At 42.2% G+C, this 23,154-nt stretch overlaps 1 protein-coding gene across 3 annotated transcripts; it reads left to right on the top strand.

The window, feature by feature from the left end:
* The first annotated feature begins 6,181 nt into the window (after positions 1 to 6,181).
* On the top strand, positions 6,182 to 22,574 carry ppfibp2a (PPFIA binding protein 2a). Of its 3 annotated transcripts, XM_070958999.1 has the most exons (22): positions 6,601 to 6,690; positions 8,425 to 8,511; positions 9,501 to 9,614; positions 11,344 to 11,475; positions 14,007 to 14,099; positions 15,499 to 15,610; positions 15,811 to 15,843; positions 16,435 to 16,496; positions 17,188 to 17,266; positions 17,405 to 17,529; positions 17,612 to 17,688; positions 17,774 to 17,834; positions 18,061 to 18,199; positions 19,014 to 19,155; positions 19,580 to 19,708; positions 20,011 to 20,161; positions 20,352 to 20,463; positions 20,732 to 20,820; positions 20,963 to 21,085; positions 21,358 to 21,483; positions 21,597 to 21,785; positions 21,870 to 22,567. In XM_070958999.1, exons 1-22 carry the CDS (start codon positions 6,643 to 6,645, stop codon positions 22,083 to 22,085), a joined length of 2,439 nt encoding a protein of 812 aa, XP_070815100.1. In that variant the 5' UTR covers positions 6,601 to 6,642; the 3' UTR covers positions 22,086 to 22,567. The 3 variants fall into 3 exon arrangements, with proteins under 3 accessions (XP_070815109.1, XP_070815100.1, XP_070815117.1); XM_070959008.1 differs by lacking the exon at positions 15,811 to 15,843 and having other exon boundaries at positions 6,182 to 6,690; positions 21,870 to 22,574; XM_070959016.1 differs by lacking the exons at positions 6,601 to 6,690; positions 8,425 to 8,511; positions 9,501 to 9,614 and adding an exon at positions 10,317 to 10,418.
* Positions 22,575 to 23,154: the final 580 nt, after the last annotated feature.

Raw genomic sequence — 23,154 nt, 5'->3', positions numbered from 1 at the left:
TAGACGATGCCGTCAACTTGGCCCTCCACTTCATCCTCCAGCACCTGGACTCCGCAGGAACCTACGCTGGGATCCTGTTTGTGGATTTCAGCTCTGCCTTTAACATCATCATCCCAACTCTGCTTCAGGAGAAGCTCTCCCAGCTAAGCGTGCCTGACTCCACCTGCAGGTGGATTACAGACTTCCTGTCTGACAGGAAACAGTGCGTGAAGCTGGGGAAACACGTCTCCGACGCAAAGACCATCAGCACCAGATCCCCTCAGGGCTCCTCTGGGCTCCTCTGCTCTTCTCCCCGTACACAATGGCTGCACCTCCAGTCACCAGTCCGTCAAGCTCCTGAAGTTTGCGGACGACACCACCCTCATCGGACTCATCTCTGATGGCGACGAGTCCGCCTACAGGTGGGAGATTGACCATCTGGTGACCTGGTGTAAACAGAACAACCTAGAGCTCAACGCGCTAAAGACAGTGGAGATGGTTGTGGACTACAGGAAAAACCCAGCCTCACCTGCCCCCATCACCCTCTGTGACTCAACTATTGACACTGTGGAGTCTTTCCGCTTCCTGGGAACTATCATCTCCCAGGACCTCAAGTGGGAGTCGAACACGCATCCAGGACCCTGAGGCGTGCAGGAAAGATTGTGGCTGATCCCTCCCACCCCGGACACTTTGAGACACTCCCCTCTGGCAGGAGGCTGCGGTCCATCAGGACCAAAACCTCACGCCACAAGAACAGTTTTTTCCCGTCTGCTGTCAGCCTTATTAACAAGGCCCGGAACCCCCCGACACTCTTCACACTTCACCTCTGCTTCATCTTGTCACAATGACATTGCCATAACTCTATGCGTTACATTAATGCTCAGCTTGGACTTCTTTCTGAAAAAACAGACTGTGATTCCGGAAAAAAAAAAAAAAAACAGACTGTGCTTCTGAAAAAAACAAAAAAACAAAACAGACTTGTGTATATATATGTGTCATGCACCAACTTCACCAAAAACAAATTCCTTGTATGTGTAAAATCGTATTTGGCAATAAAGCTTTTTCTGATTCTGATTCTGATTCTGATTCTGCAACAAACATTAAAAATTCCAAAAAAGTGTAATAAACACATCTGACCACATTGCCTCAGGGAGCTGTCTCTCTTTCTGGCAAACACTTTATTTTTGGTTTTTTTATTGGCATAACATGAACGCATCTGACTTGCCAAAGCACGATGAACTAATAGATGAAGGAAAAGTAAAGTTAATCTTTCCAAAGCTGACAGTGACTGTATAAAAATACTCCTGCAAGTGTTTACATGCTGTGCAATTTATATAACAAACTGTATCAATTCCACTCTTTCTATTATGCGTATCTTTATGCCTTAAACCCATAATGTAGGCATAGCCAAAGACAGACAGCAGCTGAAGATGTTGCACAGGCTCTTATGTTGCTAAAAGTTCCCAGACCCTCCAGGTCAGACAGTCTGCAAAGTATCTTATTTTCAATTTATGTTACACTGAATTAAATTCAACTTTCTCATGAAAACCAAATGTACTCACAAGTCCAGGAGGCAGGGAAAATGTTATTTTGAAGCAAGATCACATGAGAGCAGGCGATTCTTTTCCAGGGTTACAGCTCAGCCTCGACTCGATGTTCTGTCCCAACGTACATGACACTGACTGCATGTGTTTACATGGTGTTGTCAATAACAAATGTACAGCTGTATTTTAAAACTTTAAATCAGAATAATACCTCAGTGTATAAAACACTACTTAAAATATACATAGACTGTTACATGAACTCAAATATCATCAGAACATATATAAGGTGTAACAGTACAAATCATTTACCGAACACAACTATGTATGTCAGTGGCTCTTAGAGATGTAGAATGTTGGACATGAAAAGGGTAAAAAAATAGTTTAATAAGTTAAGTTTTAATAAGTTTTCACTTATTTTGTCTTGTATTAGGGCAGGACTATTCTTACTTCAAAGCTCGCCAAGTGATACTTTTATCTTCCATCAATAGAAAACAAAGCTTATATTCTTTGGCAAGGCCATGAAGCTTTTCCATAACTTTGAAACAATTTATTTTTAAGTCTTTGTTCTCAGAACAAGTTCATGAGGAATATCTGTTTCATAATGACAATGGAGGGGTAAAAATATGTTTTCTGGTCTACGTGATTTCAAATAATGACCTATATTTCTATTTATGTCTCTCTGTCCTCTCTCTAGATTTGGACACCAGTGCTTGCTTTTGACCAGCACAGTGACCTGAGTTTGTTCAGCACTACAAACCACAACTCTGTGGTTTGTAAAGCTGACTCTGACCTCCAGGCCTCTAACATCTGCCTGTGTGTACTCTGGGAATCCAAAGCCTACCTGGCACGGCAGCGTGAAAAATAGCAGTTTAGTGTACATGTAGTTTCACATGGTGCTTAGCCAAAGCATGGCTGGACAGATTGATATTATTGGTGGTTAAATGAATAGATAAATGACATCTAGAAAGTATATTCTTTATCTAAATACATGCACATTCTCAATAAAGATCAGATGAATAAGATAAAAATCGTATTACATATAAAAACAACAGATGGCTTTCTGTAGCTGTTGGTTTTGTTCTTGCATTTGTTCCCCTGTTTGAAATATGTGCCCTAATAGCACCAACAGATGTCAAACTAACATTTAGACACATGCTGGAAACCTGCAGGATATTCATCAGACCTTATACATTGACTCCATATACAGTATTATTAATCGTTTCAGCTACTCTGCAGTGACTTATTAGAAGTAAGGTATTGACAGTGCAGATCTCAGTTTGAAGATGTGTTGATTTTCTTGACTCATGATGCACCCTGTTGGCCACGCTGTATATGACATGGCACAATTAATGAACTAAAACGAGATATGAAAGGCAATGTCATAACTGGAAGGTAGTGAAGTGAAGTAAATTACTCAGACTAGATAAGAAAGAACAGTGGATCAGATGTAATCTTAGTGGTAGTTACCCACTAAAAGAAAACAGATGAACGGATGCTAAGGAACAACTGATCAGTTCATGTTTTAAATCAAACAAACAAATTAAGCTGCATCTGTTTCAATGTGATTTATACTTTGGACTTTAACAATGTAGAATAATTGCAGTTGAATATGTGGCTCTATGGAGGTTAGTAAGGTGTTACAATAGATCTAAATCTAATGCAAGCATAAACTTTCACTTTTAGTTTGCAGAACTCATTGTGCTCATGTGAAACAACAGGGACAAATGCTAAATGAAATGCAGCTTGACTCATCTTTATGTGAACTAATAATAACAATAATAACAAATTGCATTGTTTGGCTTTCCACAGACTGATGTTGTCTTCAGGTGACAGGCAGATGATCTCCTTCATCATTAAGACATATGATCAGTCTGTATCATTGTTCCACTAGCTTATCCTGCTGATGCTGTGTGTTACAACAGAGCAGCAAAAAAAAAAACCCCAAACATGGTAGTTAGTTACTAAGTGTCAGTATATCCTCAGTGACTGCTGTGTGACAGTGTTGTTTTTGTTATGCAAGCCCAAATACTGCATCTAATATCAGATCAATGAATGAAATATTACCAGACACCAAGCTCTTATGGGTGCGACTGCTCGGTCAGCTGCTGCTTTTTCCAGCTTCACTGTGCATTGCTTGTCATTATGAAGTGTGTTCCCTGTCATCAACATCAATCAAAATCTGGTTACTATGGTCCAATGTGCTGGTGTGACCTCTGTGGCTCCACTAAAGTTGGCTTTGAGCTAAATATACAGTTATCATCACTTCTTCCACCTTGTTTTATGCACCAACTGGCATTCATGGATGTAACTAGTGCAGATTGAAAATGTATACAGACAAACAAGCAATGCAAACTTAAATCAATAAAGAATTAAACTATTCTAAACATGAGCTTTGGCTTTATGTGGATAACAGCGCTGACAATGGGTAAGGCTCAGGCCACAAAATGAGAGGAGAGTTTAAACCCAAAAGCCACATTCAGGAGGTTATTTACTTGGAAGTCGCTCAGATGTCAGGACAGCTGCTGTAGCTTTGCTGTAAAAAGATTTAAGTGTGACAAGGAAGGGGAGTAGCCCGCGACACTCCGTCTTTCTGTTTAAGATCTCTCATTCCACCCGCTCACACTCGTCTTCAAACCTGTGAATGAGGATCCACTAGTGCTACTTTTTAAGACAGTTTGTTGCCATGGCGTCAAATGCCAGCCACATGTTGGAGGCTGCCTTGGAGCAAATGGATGACATTATTGCTGGTAAGAGCTTCTGTTCTCCTTATCAGACCTTCGGTAGACTGCCCAGTTTGTACTTGAAAGTCTACCTAAAAGCGACACTGCCCACATGATTTTCACCTACATACAGCCTGTATAGAGTACACAGAGAGGAGAGACATTTTTTGAACTGTGATGGATAAGTTAGAAGCCAGAAAAGAAGAGAGTTAGCAAAGCTGGAATTTGTTCAGGATGAGAAACCACTTTGTTTGGGGAGGTTGGACTGAAATAGAAGTTTTTGATGAGTACTTTGAACTTTCCTGTAATCTCTCCTCTCTTTATTCTCCTTCACTCAGGCACTCTTTTGTTCTTGTATTACTTCTCTTGATCTCAGTTCTCTCACAGGACTCTGACTGCATGAAGTAAGTTACCAGGGTCTCCCCTCCTGTGTTTTCAAGCCGAGGTGACACATTGGAGTCAGCGCTGTTTGTCTCAACCTCAGCAGTCTGTTGTTTTTGCACAGGGTCAGACGACAAAGTTCTATTAATAGAGGTGACAGTCGAACCATTGGCTCACTGTAAAGACAAACTACGCTGCAGATACCAACTAAAAATCACACACTGTCACTGAAAATACCTTTACATTTATATACATTACAAAACTTTTGTTCACATTGTGTCCTGCATGCATCACTATACCTTTGATTCAGACAGACAGCTTCAGACAGCATGTATCAAAAGTACTTTATGTAACTTAGTCATGATGATGACAGTAACCTACAAGTTGGACCTCTAATTTGTGGATTTCAGAGGCCACAGCGTGCAGTTCTCAGCCATTTGATGCTATTTACATCAAGTTAGCCACATGGGAGCACAATGGTGCCCTCAAGAGGTCATTTCAGGAACTACTGTTACTGTTCTGCAGCCTGCCAGTCACCTCTTAATCAATTGTACATTCAGAAAGAAATTAGGATTCTGGAATAATGAAATGTTGGATTCCTCAGTGACTTTTCTGCTTATTCTTTCCTCTCTAGGTAAAGTGGATGAAGGGCTGTTCAGTGCCCTTCTGCGGTTAGGCGGTCAGGATTACCAGTCCTCAGATTGTACCCCACAGTTGACCCTTCCCCCACCTGTGGACCCTAGTCTCAAGGCTCTTCAGCTGACTGAAGCTCTCAGGGCGGTGCTGGAGGGACAGGGGAGTGACGAGGAACAGGACTCACTCAGGAAACAAGTCTCCACTGATACAGCACACGTTGTACTAAAATGGCTGAACAGAGAAGAGGTGAGTTGGGTCAAGGTACTCAGCACTCGGGCATGGATGGATGACAGCATCATGTAATTGCCAGTATGCACATCCAAGACCCAATCTAAGCTACGAGAAAGGCTTCTGTTAGAGAACTGTGCTGATTTACAACAACAATCTACTACGACAGAGTCTCTGGGTTTTACTGTATTTGTTGCATGAAGTGGTGGTCTTTGATCCTGGTCATCAACATCTGGAGGGCTTTTTCCTGTCTGCTCAGAAATAGCGAGCTGGAAGCTGGATCTATTGCAAACTGCAGCAGTAATGAGATCCAGAGCTTCTGTTTAAAGTACAAGCAGTTGGACCCCCATTCTCACTATCCAATTCTCCCTCATTTCCTTCATTCTTACTCTCCTGCAATGCTCCTGTCCTCTCTTTGCTGTGACAATAGTTTGTCTGGTTCAGGTTAGCCACCAACAGTATTTGCCCAGTTCTACTCTAGTTAAATTTGTTATTGTCAACTTTACACTCACAATCCCCTTCAGTCTCCTCCACTGCCCCTTCCTCCTCCCCTTCTGCGTCGTCCTTACTGACTCCTTGCTCGGCACCACATCTGACAAGCATGTGCTGCAGAAAGTTTCCTCTCCCCTGCGCCCCTTAAGGAAGCCCCGCAAAAATAAAGGTACTTCAGACAGAGCGAGAGAACAGGCTGGTAGAAAGGGAGGACAGGAAAAGATGAGAGATCATGGGGTGCAGCAGAAATGCAGAGATGTGGTACATACTGAAGCAGTTTGAGCGTGCTTGAGAGAGAAAGCAGGAGGAAGAAAAAAGGGGGGGTTGGAAAGAGGTAGAAAAAAGTGAAGAGAAGAAAGAAGGGGAGTACAGCCAACTGGCATAGTTTGAGTTATTCGGCTCAGCTCTAAAAGTCTCAGGCTGCCCAGACTCCAAACCACATGGACTAAGGTCCTCTCTGCTTTCTCCACAACTGCAGTATGGAGGGTCTGTAAAAGGAGGAGAGTTGGATTCAGGGAGATCGAGAGTGCAGCTCAGCTGAGAGCCATTGTTTTGTCTTGCTGTGGATTTTGGTATCCGGTCATCCTCTTTGATGCTTTGTGGCATTAAGCAGCTAAATTCTTATAGTAAGAGCCAGACTTACAGTATAATGGGCCTGCAGAATGGAGTATGATATTGATTTCTACAAACATTTTGCCTGGCTTCGGAAGGTAAGACATCCTTCACTTGCATGACTTCTCTTCATACCTTCATACTGCAGCAAAACTTCACAAAGGATCTTGGTTGCTCATTTTGCTCTTGCACTGTTGTTGCTTTTACTACATAATTATGGTTGCCATGGCAGATAATTTGGGAGGACAGCAAGATTTGTTTACTACTTGAAGAGATGTGCTGCAGAATATGCAACACGTGCACTCGCATATATATATATGCTCCTTGTGGCGTGTGTTTTTTATTAAAGCAAAAATGAAATATTCTGACATAATAGCTCAAGTATATTGAAACGGATCACCGCTGAGGTGACACCTGGGTGAATTGTTGGATGCACAAGCCGGTCACGAGGTTAAAGCATTTGAAGAGACAGACAAATGGATACGCATGTTAGCTGAGATCATTTCCTGCCACTTGAACCTATAGGGAGCCTGTGGACAACACATACCATCTTGCTACCATTAAGAAGGCATTAGTCTGCACTGCCTCCATTAGGTTAGAATTTTTACTGCACGGTAAATCCACAGAGGAAGCCTTTTCATGCGCATGCTTGTCAATTATTATGTACAATGTTTAGCCTCTGGTTCATAATGTATTGAGAGCATGTTAGTGATTATTTGATAATCTGCGGGGGAAAAAATTGTAGATTTTTCCCCATGCCACAGATGTTCATGACACAGTGTGGCGATACATTATATCTTTGGTAAGTACATATAGTAAGTAGAAATGTATTTCTAAAACATTTATTCAACTCAAACACATGATGTTCTTCACAAGAATCACAGATATAAAAATATGAAAAGATAAAAGCACTTAAAAGGGACATTGAATGAGGAAAAAATGGAAACAATTGTACAATGTAACGCAATTACAACTGTGTAGTTTCACAAAGAAAGAGTGGACTATCATTTTGGATCGGATCACAATGTGTGTGTATGTATTATTATGGCCACTAAGTGTAACTTTTGAAGATTAAGTTTTGGTGCAGTTCATTAGACATAAGGCTCACTGGAGATTATTCACATTGTTATGATCCAAGCCATGAAGCATTTGTGCATTTGTTAGGTTTCATTTAAAAAAAAAGGCTAAAAATCATCTGCATCAAATTAAGCACACAGCAAGACCTACGGGAGCTGTTCACATGACTAGTGCAGAGACTGTGCAGGACAAATGCTATTAATCACAAAATGTTCAGTAACAGAATATCTGCAATAACACTTAAAAGTGTTCATACTGTACATTTAAATATTATACTGTGTATGTGCATTAAAGGCTTAATGGTATTTCTAAATTGTTGCAAACCACTTTAGCTGGACGGCCCACTGTATGCTGGGCTATATAATGTTTCCATGATTGTGGTTAAAAGCTTGGATTTCTGAGAAATTTGAGCTCATTTGGTTGAACTTTAATTCCCTTGCACACGGATGGCTCTGAAATATCTCTGTCTACACAAGCAGCCCTAAGTTCAGCCTTTACTCAAGGCTTTTTCCCCAATAATCACCCAGTTTAAAATGTTGTACACAACTTTTAATGCTGGATTAGGACTTGTAAACCTCTTACAGACTTCTCCAGCCACGTCCCACCAACACGATAGGAAGTTTGGCACTGAGAGTTGTGTGTGTATGTGTCTGAGGCTGAAACCTCATGAAAGAAAACCAAATTTGACCCACTGAGCAACTGTTCTGTATTAGCAGTGTACTTACTGAACTTAATAGCTGACCTTTACTCTGAAGGTAACCCTCCATTCACCCAGCAACGGTGAGTCCTACCAGGAGCGATTATCACGTCTGGAGGGAGACAAAGAGTCACTAATTCTGCAGGTGAGATTAGTCACTCTTACCACACACAATGCACAACAAGAGTATCCCTGTCTGCCTCTGTTTGTATGAGACTTACACAATCTAGAAAAGCAGCAACACATTTAACTTAAAGCAGATAGGTGAGTCCATTGCACTGAATACGAGCCTGCTCAAATGAAAAAGGACGTTCTGACAGTGGGCACTGATTCTCCACAGTGCCTGCATCAAATAAGAGTGTTGAGGAGAGGAAAAGAAGGAGAAAGGGCAAAGGTAAATCAGTGCATTGTGTTGTAAATGTTGCGCAATTGCTGTTTTTTTCCCCACTGCATGGGCGAAGCAACAGTTATAAAGCTGGGTTTGGTGCTGTCACAACACTAGAAAGTCTTGTTTCGTGTGATGTGTTTGTCTGCATATACAGGCGTGTGGGTGTGCACAGTTATCAGGAGTGCTGAACAAGTGCTTATCTGAGACAGGTTGAGGCTAGCAGCACCATGTGCTGAAGTGTGTAGGTGTGTGTGTGAGAGCAGGTGCCCTGTTTATTTCTTCAGGCCTCACATAAAACGTTCCTCTGTAGTATCCACTCCATTTGGCTGCTTGGACCTGCCTTTTAGCACGTGATAAGCCATTAAGTGGCCTTAATAGTTTCTTTCTCTGCAGATTTACATTCAACCTGCTGCGTTCTGCTGACATTGCTGGAGCCACTCAAGTGTTGCAAGCACCCACTGAGGCACAAAGGATCATTCATTACTTCTCAGAGGAAATGCGTGCGCTGTTTGATCTGGCGCAGTCTAAGAAATTTCAACAAAAATGACCAATTGAATGAAAATAGCTCATATAAAGGTGCACTGTGAGAAACTCTGAGGCCTGAAGAATGTTTGCTAGGCCTAGGCTGCAATTATGTGAGAAAATGATGTGAAATTATGGCAAAAACTGTTTTATTCTGTTTTGGTGTAGAAAGAAAAGATTCTCATCTCTACTAACATTCTATCAACACACATAAATACACACAGGTGAGTGTGCTGACAGACCAGGTGGAGGCTCAGGGAGCCAAGATCAGCGATCTGCAGAGTTCTCTGGTGGAGCATCAGCACAAACTCGACTCTGCAGAGGAGATGCTGCAGCAGGTACGCTGCTTTGTAGACCTAAAAATATCTTAGATTGGACTTTCTTGATGCTAAAAGCTTCATGTATCACTGGACCAAAATCAGGAAACTCTGACTATCACCAGGAGACATCTGGAGCTTTTATACCAGTATTGTTCTTCCATTGAATGAGATATGACAGGGCCCCAGACAGCCCATCTATCTTTTAAATGTGATTCTTCTGCAGATCCGATCTTTTCTCATAAGTTGGAGAATGTAACTCAGGATGAGTTCTGCTTCCTGGGAAGAAATTCCAGCCCATCTGTCTGTAGACTACCTTGACAACCAAAATATTTAGGACGCGCAGACTCATTCCAGGGCAGTGTCTGAGAATGTGTTTCTGGTTTATGCATGCAGGGCCGACTGGGTCTGTCTGGGCAGGTGATTACAGCTCCAACAGCCACGCCCCCCCCCCCCCCCTCCCCCCAACCTGTAACAACCAGGAGAGAGAGAGGGAGAGGGAGAGAGACAGAGACAGACAGAGAGAGAGAGAACAGAGGCAAGAGGGAGGAACAGCTGAAAAAGGTGGAGAGATGGGAGGGAGAAAGAATAGGGGTGGCGCTCCTTTAAGAGTTAGAAGTGTATGTCCTCAGCTTTCAGTTGTTTGCTTTTGGCTTCAAATCTACAGCAGAAACTCTGATAAGCAGTGCGGAAAACACTGATAGGAATGGATGTATGAAACCGTAATCTACTGAAACTACAAGATGCTTGAAGCCATTGTATTCATGAGGGAGCTGCACTCACTCTTCCTTTGCTGCAGGCAGGCACTGGAGTAAGATGAACCAGGTATTACGCAGAATCTCTCGCTCTTATAACGCAGCTCTTGTGAAATTTCCATTGAGAGTGAACTGTTTCAGTGTAGTCAGACTAACTGCCAGGAATGTGTCTTTAAGCTTGCTGATGAGTTGAGAACTTAATGCTCAGTGTCTACTTGTATGCACAGGGCTGTGTGTGTGCAGTGTATCAAAGGGCAGCCAGTGCTGGTTTCTTGGAGACATGGTCATTATGAGGCTTTGGACCTGAGCCTTAAATCTCTTCCTGGTGACAAAGCTCTAATATTTTCCATGTGCACGCAAGAAGAAGCCCAGATATTTTCCGAAGCCAGAGTTTTAAATGGATATATCCATATGTAGTGTTTGCCTGCCTTAGACGCTCATTTCTGAACTTTAAGTGATTTAGCACCTGCTTGACATCAACCAAATTAGCAATGCATCTGCCTGCATAGCCTGGCTAAACTCTCAAGGTTGACAACCATTCAGGACAGATAGTCACAGAGCAGTACAGCAGACCCATAGTCTGCCTCAGCACCAGGAAAATGCACCTGTCAAAGTTCTTTTAATGTTCTTTCTATGAATGTTTTGCATGCTCTTGGTACCTCTCTCTCTCTCTCTCTCTCTCTCTCTCTCTCTCTCTCTTTCTCTCTCTCTCTCTCCCTCTGCTGTGTACTCTGAGTGAGCTGTGAAATAGGCATTATAAATAGTGGTCATGGGTTGTGTATATTTAGCCGCTCAAACAGCGTCTGAAACCAGTGGGTTTGTCTGAGGGGACTGTCATTACTGAACTGAAGCTTGCTGTGCCTCATAGCTGCCTTTGTTCAGTAAGTATTGAGTGCTGTGTGTCATTAAAGGTATAACGTGTTTATGTATGTTTGTATTTTCCTGTATGTCTGTTTGTGTTGCCTCATGCTCTCACTGTATCTTGTTGATGACAGGAACTCCTGCATAGGACGTCACTGGAGAACCAGAAGCTGAGTCTTATGGGGGAGGTGTCCCACCTGAAAGTAAAGCTTGCAGACATGGACGGAAAGCCGGGCCATGGGGCTGAAAGGCAGCACAAAGCAGAGGTAGGGCGTTGCAGGCAGCAGCCTATTCCTTGTGGTCAGAAAAGTTTCATCTTTAATGTCAGTAGAATATGTAGATAATGGTTGTGCTGTTTGTCAGAACTTGTTTAAAGCTAATATGTATCCATTAAAACAAGGTTGCCTTGCTGAGTAGCACCAGTTGGACTTGATTTACCTGCTTTTAATTAATTAGTCATGCAGTTTTAGTTTTAGCTATCAAACATTTCATGCAATAATTTTGCAGTTAAACTTCATACTCTTGATTAGTAAATTCGAAAACATGAATGCCTCATCTCCAGCTGACTGAGAGTTTGTTTCACTGAGGATTGGTTGCAAAGAGAAACTGGTTTAGTTAAAATCCTCAGGAACTTCTGTTTTACTTCAGTCCTTGGAAAGTTGAACCTAAGTCTGCCAGGAATGACGAGGGTACACACAAAAATCTGCCTTGTGTCCTGATGGATTTAACCTTGAAGTCAGCTGCTGATTTTATGGAAGATCATAAACACTTTCTGGATGGATGGAGGGGAACATTCACCCAAACCCTGGCTCTGTTGTTCCTGGGCGAAGTCTACGGGAAAAAAGTCTCCAAGGGTTTTAAATTTTTTGTCAGCTTAAACTGAATCATGTATTTGCTTAAGGCTGGTGTGTTCGGTTACCAGCAGACATCCTGGGCATTCAGTGATCATATGAGTCGGAGAAAGAGGAAGCAGGGAAAGCAGCACTACCACCAGACAGGATACTGTAATGTATGTTGTTACTTTCAAAACACTGCTGGTCAAAGAGCCTTTGTGTCCTCAGGTTAAAAGAGTTCAGGCATAGCAGAGCTGGCATGATGGATGGCGGGCCAAATATGAGTGTGTGTAGGCTTCAGCCCAGAGAATTTTGTTCTTGGTGGTGGGTAAAGGTTGACTCGGCCATTCTGAAAAAAGGACTCTCTTCCTAACGGGAGATTTGTTCTCAAAAACATTTGACATCAATAGATTAAATGAAAGATTTATTTAAATATAATTGAGTGTTTTTAAGGTTTCATTTGTCCCTAAAAAAAAAAAAAAGTGTGTAGTGTGCATAGTGTAGGTGTGTTAGTCGACAGCAGTGTTTCAGCACTTATTAATCCTGCTTTCATCATGTGACCAAACCCAGCTTTCCTGACAACAGATGCTTGAACTTAAGGAGAACAGGAAAAAATCAGCTTTGAACATTTTACTGGCCTCCCAGGTGCTGCCTCTACTACACAAACATGTCTACACATATTGCACACACACACACACACACACACACACACACACACACACACACACACACACACACACACACACACACACACACACACACACACACACACACACACACACACCTCCTTGCTGTGGAGCCACTAAACCCCTGGTTAAATTTAGACATGGAGGCACTCAATATCATCTGTCATATCCGCTGTACCAGACCCCAAGTGAGACTTCCTCTGTCCACAGTCCGAGCATAACTCGGCTGCTGTTTACACTCTTTCTGAAGGAACATGGGCAGGGATCACCTCTAAAGATGGCAAACCTACTCACCTGTCCTGCAATTTATCATTGTAAACTTCCCATTAGATAAACTGGATATGTTTGAATTTCAGGAATATGGGACTGCATAGTGTTAATGCAGGTAGTTCAGATCCATGAACTAGTAGAAAACTGTATGTGTTTACCAGATGAGACTGACCCAGTCTGTCTGTACATGGGGACCAGGCAAGGACGTGCGTTTCTAATTCAGGTTTACTATCATATTTATATGCTCAGGCTCATGAGCACAGACACGAGGTAGAGGCAAAAACTGACCTGAAAGATTGCATCTACAGCAATATATTCATACACAAACGCAGCCATATACACCGACAGCCTACAGTATTTTCTCTTCTATTTCTAAACGCTTCTCTCAATTCCTTCCTCCCCACTGCAACTGTCAGACTGTAGTGAATTTCATTAGTGAGCTGCAGGAGCAGATGTGTAGGTTTCAGAAGGAGATCAATAGCAAGATCCAGGAGAAAAAGGCCTTGGAGATCCCAGGTGACAGCAGCTCTCCAGTGGCCTGCCCCACTGAGTCCACTGAGGGCCTGGTCTCGAACTCTGGGCCGTCCTGTGACAGAACCTCAGGGGTGATGCACAAACTAGACGAGACTTCAGATGGGCCTGATGGGAACAGACACAGCCTGGAAGAGGGTAGCTCAGATGGAGAGCAGCAGTACCACTGTGGAGGAGAAAGCGTAGGCACAGCCGGCAAGCATGACTTGTAATGCTGTGTACAGCATGGGTTGTCTCTTTTTAGTGTGTGCAATCATTAACACTCACCAAATATACTCAGAAGCACTCAATGTCCCTGTCTGGAAGACAGCATTTGTAGTGGTTATCACTTATGCATCAGTGTGTGGCACAACTACTAGGTGTGTTTCATCATTTAACATTTAATAATGTTGGTCATGCAAGAACAATGCACAGATTTACGAACCTGATCACCTGAATATCTAAGATGGCTAAATGCTCTCATTTATTCTGTTTTAGGGTTTAATTAAGGAGCTCAAGATTCTCAAGGACAAAGTGGAGCACCTGGAGGATCAGAAGTTACAGTATGAGAAGAAACTCAAAGCAACAAAGGTAAAAGAAAGTTCTGAATTTCATGGTTTCTAGACTTTGCAGTACACCATCAGTGCTCAAATTCCACTGCTAACTGTCCATTCAACTTTCCTAAATGCTGTCCAATCCGATGTTCCAGCCAGTTAAGTGAGTCACTCTCTTTTGCACACACACTCTCTCATTCACAGACACCTACAGTATGTTTTCTTAAGACGTCTGAGAACTGTTTTCCCCTCTATTTTAGAGTACTATAGAAATAGATTTAATGATGGCCTAGTCCATTTCTAATGTCCTACTTGTGTGCTTTGGCATGAACCCGCCACATTAACTTCTTAGAGATTAGATAATCCCCAATATTTCATCATCTCTCTCTCTCTCTCTCTCTCTCCCCCCACCTTTCCCTTCCATCTCAATAGCTGTCTGAGTCTGTATATTAGATATATTTCATCGTGCTGGGGCTTCACTTTTAATTCCATATGTTCACAACAAATTGGAAGTGTTGCCTGGCTGACCTACAGTCACAACAGGATTGGCAAAAGGGTCACATGGGAAGAAGTGTTTAAAATGTTTGAATCATCCACACGACTCAATCACTTTGGCACCTCTCAAAGGAGGTCCACCTGGTTTGTGGTGCGGCGTATGTGAATAATGTATAATTCAAAGTCATATTGCCATCTGCAGTTCTTTATTTTTAGTTTTTAGAAGTTCATCAAATATCCTACTGGCATCTCTCCATCAACAGGATGTTCAGCCAGAATTGCAAGATGAGCAGATACTACATTTCACACAAATATCTTGTTATTCTCAGTTTAGAGTTTTTGTTACTGGTAGTCAATTGGTAGACATTCTTTTTAATCAAGCTAGGAAAATCTTAATGCACACTGGGATAATTGGCTGCAGATGTTGATTGGCAGATACCAGGCTTTATAAAATGCTTTTATGTGTGAGTAAGTTAGAGTTAGAGAAGGTATAGCAGGAGTATGATGTGGTACAAGAGGCAAAGAGTCCACATCATAGAGACAGAACACACTGCAAATAGATCAGCCAGAACTTTATTGCCATCTGTTTTTTCCTTATACAAAGTAGCTTACTTCAAAACAAACTATAAACTCCAGACTAATATTTGGTTCCCTAAAATTCGGAGAAGAAACGTTTCTGTGCTTTGTTGTGGGCATTTTATATATACTTGCTAGTGGTGGGGGAAAAAAAATGCCAATATGTTAAAAAAACTGGTTCTCAAGTGGTCATGTGCTGGCCCTTTAAATTAAGACGCATGTACTGTATATGTCTTGTTTTTGTGAATGTGAAAGTGCTTTCAGCTGTGTGCGTTTAAAGAGACATGTTTTGGCACATTCACCATGCATTTGTGCAGAATTGCGTGTCCTTTCTGTTAAGATTCCTCACTGTGTGGCACCCACAGGCGGAGATCAGCAGCCTTCAGCAGCTTCTGCTCAGTAAGAACGCAGAGATCGAGAGCTTGCACACTCAGCTGCTGGCCAGACCCCCTCTATCCCCTGAGAGCTCGGAGAGAGGTAAGCAAAGCACCCAGCCCCAAGTCCTCCACCTACCTGCCAACTGCAGCCTCTCACTCTGACAGAGTTACAGAGCCTGATGGGTGACACAGTTAATGAGTGCTTTTTGCATTCATTAACTTGCAGTAACTGCTGTGGGAAAAGTCTGTCTTGGCCCTTAATACACTGTCTCATCACGAGTCTCTGTCTCTCTCTCTCAGAGGAGATGTACAGGAAGAGGCTAAACACCAAATGTAAGCCTGCACAGTACTTAATGAAAATCATTTTACACCCATGGGCCATGTCTCCTTTTGATCTTTCATTTATTTCCTCTCTCCAGACATGTCTCTTCATTTTATTATCTTTTGTTTCTTCTGCTGTGAGGGGCAGCTTTGACAGTAACAGACTGGTTTCCAAAATTACGCTATCTGTCTTTCCTTTGCCTTTTTTGTCATCTTTATGGATTCTTGGAAGCATTATGTCTTGTTCCTTCTTAATTTTGTCCGTTGTAGATAATCATTTCTCTGGGGTACATGCTTAGTGCAATCACTGTCACTCACTAGTAATGCTGCCTGTATGCCTGCATATGTTACAAAGTCTGTGGACTGTGGGCCCAAATATGTAAAAGCTGACATGACAAAAGCTATGATCAGTGAATAAAAAAAAGGGTTTCTAAAAATAGATGGTTTAATGTGGTGAGGAATAAATCTACAACATGCTGGCATGTGTCCTGACTTTCCTTTCTTTCTAAATAACCATATGCCACTGTGTTTCTATACAAAATGCAAATTGATATGACACAAGCAGCTGCCCATACATATTAATAATCAGTGTTCTCTTTATAGATCAGGAACTGCAGAAGCTTAGGAGTGGCATGAAATCACTAGTAGCTGCCAATGATGAAAAGGTAAGTTGCCAGTGATCCGGAAACTTCTCTCTCTTTCTGGTCAACACAGCTGCATGTGATTATGCAGCACAGAGCAGCGTGTGTGTTGTCATCAGTTTACTACAATGTAAAATGTCTCACTGACCTGTATGTAGAAGTGTTATCATGACTGCTGTCTGAAAGGTGAAAAGGTAACTGTTTTTAGATGTGGTCATTTCTCGGAGGCACCACCCTCCAACCATTTATAGCACAGAGGGGCTTTTGTATTCTCCCTCCCAGAATCTTGGACTTTAAAGACTTACAGACTCGGGCCTACATGTGGCACACAAGTGAAGACGCACACGTACGCATACACCCCAAGGCGAGCCATTTCAGGCAAAGCCACACTTAAGTAGGCCTCGACCTGCCAAGCCTAATTTTGGAGCAAGCTGCATTAAGAGAACCATGTCAAAACCAGGCATGGGCACCACTTCAAAAAACACACACTACATGCAGCTGGTTGCCACAACTAAGATTTCCAGCCAGGCCTGTGTCAATCCCCTCCCTATCCACTACTTTGATGTAAAGGCCATATGGTGAAAAGAGACTGTGTGGCATATCGGTCAATAACAGAGTGAAGCACAGTCCGTATGTATGTGTGTTCTCTAACCTTAGATAAACATCTTAATTAGGTTTTGTTGGCCTTGAACCTCCCCTTCTCTGTTTTCTTTAGGACCGACGCATTGAAGAGCTCACTCTGCTCCTGAATCAGTGCAGGCAATTCAGAGAGGTCACTCACACCACAAGGCAAGGTAATCAGCTTATACACTCCTTTATCCTTCCCTTGTTCCCTTGCGGCATTTGTTTTATGTTCGCATCAACGTTTGAGCATAATGAGAGCCACCACGCTTCCTTCTTTAACAGAATTCACTGCTTCTCTGTTACCGTAGCTCCCCCTGCTGTTTGTTCACTGTCAAATGGCAGGACTCTGTCAAGCAGCAGTGAGGAGGAAGAGCACGGATTGATGAAGAACACTGACTCTGCCAGTGCGAAGTCTGAGGATGTGAAGTCTGAAGTGGGTACAAATAAATTCAGCTGGTCTCTGAAGTTTTCTTCATCATTTTAGTTTCTCTAAATTCACATTTTGCTCATCACAGGTATCACACATTTCCACAACCAGTTCATCCTCCCATCAAACATCTCTTTCATCAGCCCAGAAGGACAGTGATTCCAGGTAGAGAAGCAGCTTTCCCTCAATGGATGAGCAAATCATGTCTCAGTTGGATTTTACTGAGATGATCGTGCTTTTATCTCTTCAGAACAGAACCGCAGGCATTATCGAGTAGCATGAATGACCTAACAAATGGACCTTTACAAAAGGTATTTTCTCATCATCATAAAAATGGATTATACTTTTTTTTTTTTTTTTAATGTGGATGCTTTAAATCCTTTTTTTCTACAGTATACAAGCTACTGCATAGTTTCTTACACGATGAAGAGTATTCAGAATTGTATGAGCACTGAAGTGTTTTGTGCACACATTAACACTTCTTGATTTAGCTAATGTGCTGTCTTCTCTGCTTGCATCTGCGTATGGTTTATCCAGTGCGGTCTGGGTGACACCAGAAGCCAGACGCTGCCTGTGAATGCCTCTCTGTCAGAGCAGAACGGGATCGTAGACAGCAGCGGAGAAAACCAGAGTCAAAGGTCTCCAGATGGGAGTGACGATGGAGACTCCAGCCAAAGTAAATCCAGACATATTAACTACACGGGGAGCTATTTATGATATGATGGATGGTGCATAGTAATAATCCCTAATATAGGATAAAACCCCCTTTTTTTCTGGATTAGTATAGTCGTGAGGCCGGTTATTCCCACGAGCAAAGGCACAATTCATATTTGGAGAAAGCCGCTCCCCTTTGACCAGAAGACCACTGCACCTTTGATGGCAGCTGTAATTGCAGAGGCTCCTGACAGAGCAGATGTATCATGGGAGAGACTTCTTAGCAAACACACCCTCTGTCTTGCTCTGATTGACCACATTCACCCCAGCTCCACCCTTCCTCAGCTTCTCTGACCAGTTTTAACTTGAGCCCCACCCTGATTTCTCTCTGCTGTGTTCTGCTGTAGAGCGGTGGCTGACTGCAGCCTATATCATGAAGATCACACCTTGTAAAATTTAGCTTAAACTCCTTCCTTTTCACGGTGCATTAACCAATGAATTATTTGCTGAACTCAATGTTCTGTAACCTGCTCTCCCTCTCCTGAATGGAGCACCATGAAAAAGCAGACCCCGCCACATGTGCAGTACTTAGCTCCTAATGTTTTGTTTGGTGTGCAAAGAGGGAAAAAAAGGATTTTTTTACTGCTTTTTATTCGGTCATCATCATCAAGAATTTGTCTTCAACAATGGCTTGACTACAGCAAGCTAGATTTTGATAGCCTATTCTCATTATCTGGCGAGATTACAGTGAGCCATCTATGGTACATTAATACAATTTGAACCATATTTGTACTTAGTCGTATTACACTGACTGTGGTTTTTGCAAACTCTTAAAGGAAAGTTGGAGAGAGTTGATGACAGCACTTCAGGCAATAATTCCCCACTTCTTTCTGGAGGAAATACACAGTCTGGCCAGCGAGCTGTGGGCTCACCAGAGTACATGAAGAATAACAGGAGCTTCAAGAGACTCTGGGGAAAGTAAGTGTGTGAAAAGACACTGATGCGTCAGCGAATTAACAGAAATGTTGATGTAGACTAAAACAGAGCAAACAGGCTTTAAAACGTTTATTCCTAACATGTTTGATTGTGTTTAACATATACAGGTTTATTTGATGCAAAGAGAGAAAAATAAATATTTTTTTAATTCAGAAATAATGTAAGCATATATTAAGCCATTGTGCAACTACACTTGCCCTGCCATTACACCCACCATGTACTGAAATTACAGTTTGTACATCATATAGACAGTATGTTGAGGAATAAATGATTAATTGATACTTAGTATTCAAAGACTACAGGAATTTAAATGTTTATATTTATCAAATATAAAGTAATTTTATTTTGAATGAATGAAAGTAGTTTCCAGGATGCTTATCCAGAGAGTTCACCCTCATCCCTACAGACTTCGAAGAACCCAGTCTGGAGGGCTCCAGGCAGCAGATCTAGATGCTGGTCAGTTCAGAAGAGGGGGACTGCGTGCGACAGCGGGGCCCAGACTGACCCGGACCCCTGAATCTTATGACTCTGCACGGTAAAGCTCAGTGTGCCTCTACCTGTCCCTGTACTACCTGTATACTAAGTATTTCAGGTGGTTTTTTTTGTTTGTTTTTTTTTGTCAGCCAGGTCACGGTTATACTTTGCAGCTTTAAAACAATCTGGTTTGGCTCTCCTGCCTAATCCCCACCTCGTCACACACACCCAAATGAAAATAGGCTCTGGGGCTTTTCTTAGCATAACAAATTGAGTTTATGTGATCTATGTATTAAGATAGTCTATTCAGCACTCGCAATAAATGAATCAGTTCATTATCTGATTTGTGCTTTTTCATTTCAGCGATATGAATATTCCATTCAGCCAGTGGACCAAGGAGCAGGTGTGTGGCTGGCTAGAGGACTACGGACTGGGCCAGTACGTCAACCTCACCAGACAGTGGGTTGAAAATGGACAGACACTGCTGTCTGCAACACCTCAGGACTTTGAGAAGGTCAGAGAATAAGACAGGACAGTTGAACTCACACACAAGTATTAAAGTATTGATCAGAGAAAAGTGTGGATAAATTAGAAACTTCAAAAAGGCTTTTCAGGCTAAACTGAAGAGATTGTGTTTTGATTTACCACCAATTATTTTTCCAATTTTTAGTTTTATTGTGACAAACAATCCTCTCTGTCCTCAGGAGATGGGTATGAAGAATCCACTGCACAGGAAGAAGCTGCAGCTCGCCCTGCATGCCTTCACCACTAAAGTTATAGAGAAATCATCTGAGCTGGACTACATCTGGGTCACCCGTAAGAATATTTCGAACTTCTCATGCGCCATGTTCTAATTTGAATCACAGCTACAAATAGACACAGGCCTCGAGCCAAACAAAGATTTGTAATGTGTGAGGTGTAATTATATTTAAAGAAATGTAAATATAGCCAGCATTCAAAACCAGGAACTGTGTCTTAACTGAGCCGTCACAGTGGTATGACAGCTGGCAGCTGATGATACGTGAATCAGCATTTAAAGGTTTAGTCAGTGAAGTGAATTAATGTCTGACTGTCACCCCTCCAGGCTGGCTGGATGATATTGGTTTGCCTCAGTATAAAGACCAATTCCATGAAGCTCGAGTAGACGGTCGAATGATACAGTACCTCACAGTGGTAAGACTTAATGCTGCACCTGACATGTGACATTTCCCAGTAAAGTGGAGTTTTATTTAAATTTTAGACATCAGTTCAAACAATGCTTTGAATTTGTAAACTTTGCATTAAGCTCGCTGATGTTCTTTTGCTGTTCACTCAGAATGACCTCTTGACTCTAAAGGTCACCAGCCAGCTTCATCATCTCAGTATTAAATGTGCCATCCATGTCCTGCATGCCAACAAGTTCAACCCCAACTGTCTTCGACGTAGGCCGGGAGAAGAGGTAACTGTGAATTGTGCCGGGATGCATTGTATGGAGCGCTTGTCTTGTGTTTTATGTTATGCTATGTTTTGTGTGCAAATTCACTCAGTCAAGCACATCAGTTGCCCACAAGATGGAGACAGACAGGCGTTTTCAAACAGAGCAAATACTGCCACTGTTTAAGCTTCATTCTGCCACTTCTAGTGTATTTAGAAGGATAAAAGCCAAAAAGCTTTGAGTGAGATGGAAGGGGGTATAATGTCAATTAATGTTTTTATTTTTCACCTCTTCAGAGACAGCCCTCTCCCTCAGAGGTGGTGCAGTGGTCTAACCATCGCGTGATGGAGTGGTTAAGAGCAGTGGATCTAGCTGAATATGCTCCCAATCTCCGGGGCAGCGGTGTTCATGGTGGCCTGATTGTAAGTACTGTATATTTTGAGTTTGTATGAAAATTTTCCAAGTCGCACTGGCATTCCATGGCTGGAGACCTAAATTTGTCACTGCCATGTGCCACCAATGTGCTCTTCCATAGATCCTGGAGCCTCGCTTCAGCTCAGAGACTTTGGCCCTGCTATTAAATATTCCGCCACAGAAGACTTTGCTCCGCCGTCACCTCGCCACGGCCTTCTCTGCCCTGGTGGGGCCTCAGGCCACGCAGGAGAAGCGAGAGTATGGAAATGCCACGGGCCATGTGCCCCTCACTACCACTGCTAAAGTAAAGGTAGGAGCATGATCTAAGAATCAGATGTGGTTGTTGCAGCATCAAATCAAAATGATTTATTAGTGGGTTGGTTTCTGTTTTCAGCCAAAGAAACTGGGCTTCACCCAATTCAGCCACCTCCGAAAGAGGAAACCCGATGAATCTGCGGACTATATCTGCCCGATAGACAGCGGAGCACTGACAGTGAATGGGATTTCTCGCTTACCCTCTGCAGCACTTAGGGGCCTCAGCCCCAGCTTGGACAGACAGGTTGAGAGGCGGGAGCAGGGGATAAAAGCTCAGGCTAATGGCCCCAAGTAATAATTGAAAAAATAAAGTAGGAAAGTTCACCCTCTCCACCACACTCCCCGCTCATTCACTAAGTGACTTTGTGAATCAGTGGAAATTCTGATGCAGAAACATACCTAAGATGAATCCATGTGGTGACGTGCTGGAAGGGCTGCAAAGACACTGTGTTTGGACGGTGATATTAATTGTTATTAATGTATTTTTTTATCCAGATGTTGCTTAAACAGAGCTCATGTAAAATGTTGATGAATGGTGACATTGTATGAGTTGTCTGAAAGCTGCTCTCTGCATTCCTAATACAGCATACTTGTGCTTTAAAACAATGCATTTTACTGACCATTTGTATTTAGACTTTAGTTAGAACATTGATGATCTTGTTTTATATCTGGATTGATTGTACAGAATAATAATTGACACCCGTTTTCACACCCTTTCAGAATGTTTCTTATTGATTTTCTGTATGATTGACAAAAAGATTAAATCATTTTGATTCTTGACGGCACATTTACTCTTCTGCTCATTCAAACGATTCTTAGGATTCTCGTCCCAAATGTTGCCTTGTTTCATAAGATCATTGCGAATATGCAATAATACAAATGGTCAAAAGTTCATCTTGTTGGATTTTTCCGAGAAGAAAAAAAGAAAATCCTAACTACTTGTCTGTTCTAGTCTTAATCAAAGCAAATATTTTTTCTTCTATCTTTTTTCTGTCTCTAAACAGCTTGATCATATTTCAATTTTAGCTCTGCAGAGTGTCATGTTCAGGTTGAAGATATGAGACTTTTTGGGTTCTAGTATAATTGCAGCGTATTTGATTATAGTAACAGAGACAGTTATGTGTAGCACAAGGACTTCCAATGATTTAGGGTGACATCACCTCCTGAGAACGGATCATAGGATCTCGAATGGGACGTTGATGCAAGACTGCCCACTACTGGTCAAATAATTAAAAGTGCAAGAAGGAGCATGTGGCTTGGCAGCCCAATAACACACGGGAGGTTCGGTCTGTTCCAGCAAAGGTTTAATAAAGTGGCAGAGCCTGAATATCTGCTTTAATGTGGCTGACAAGACTGAAATGGAT

Source organism: Chaetodon trifascialis, chromosome 1 (assembly GCF_039877785.1).
Source record: "Chaetodon trifascialis isolate fChaTrf1 chromosome 1, fChaTrf1.hap1, whole genome shotgun sequence".
NCBI classification, from domain to species: domain Eukaryota; kingdom Metazoa; phylum Chordata; class Actinopteri; order Chaetodontiformes; family Chaetodontidae; genus Chaetodon; species Chaetodon trifascialis.
The sequence above is the reverse complement of the archived record's forward strand: the minus strand, read 5'-3'. Positions and strand labels throughout refer to the sequence as shown.

What these genes read in the sequence shown, in the direction of transcription:
- ppfibp2a (XM_070958999.1), top strand. Translation starts at nt 6,643, where the DNA reads ATGGAGTATGATATTGATTTCTACAAACATTTTGCCTGGCTTCGGAAG. An exon ending in TTCAAGAGACTCTGGGGAAA is followed by an intron (nt 19,156 to 19,579) that starts GTAAGTGTGTGA and finishes TCATCCCTACAG; the next exon opens with ACTTCGAAGAACCCAGTCTG. An exon ending in CACCTCAGGACTTTGAGAAG is followed by an intron (nt 20,162 to 20,351) that starts GTCAGAGAATAA and finishes CTCTGTCCTCAG; the next exon opens with GAGATGGGTATGAAGAATCC.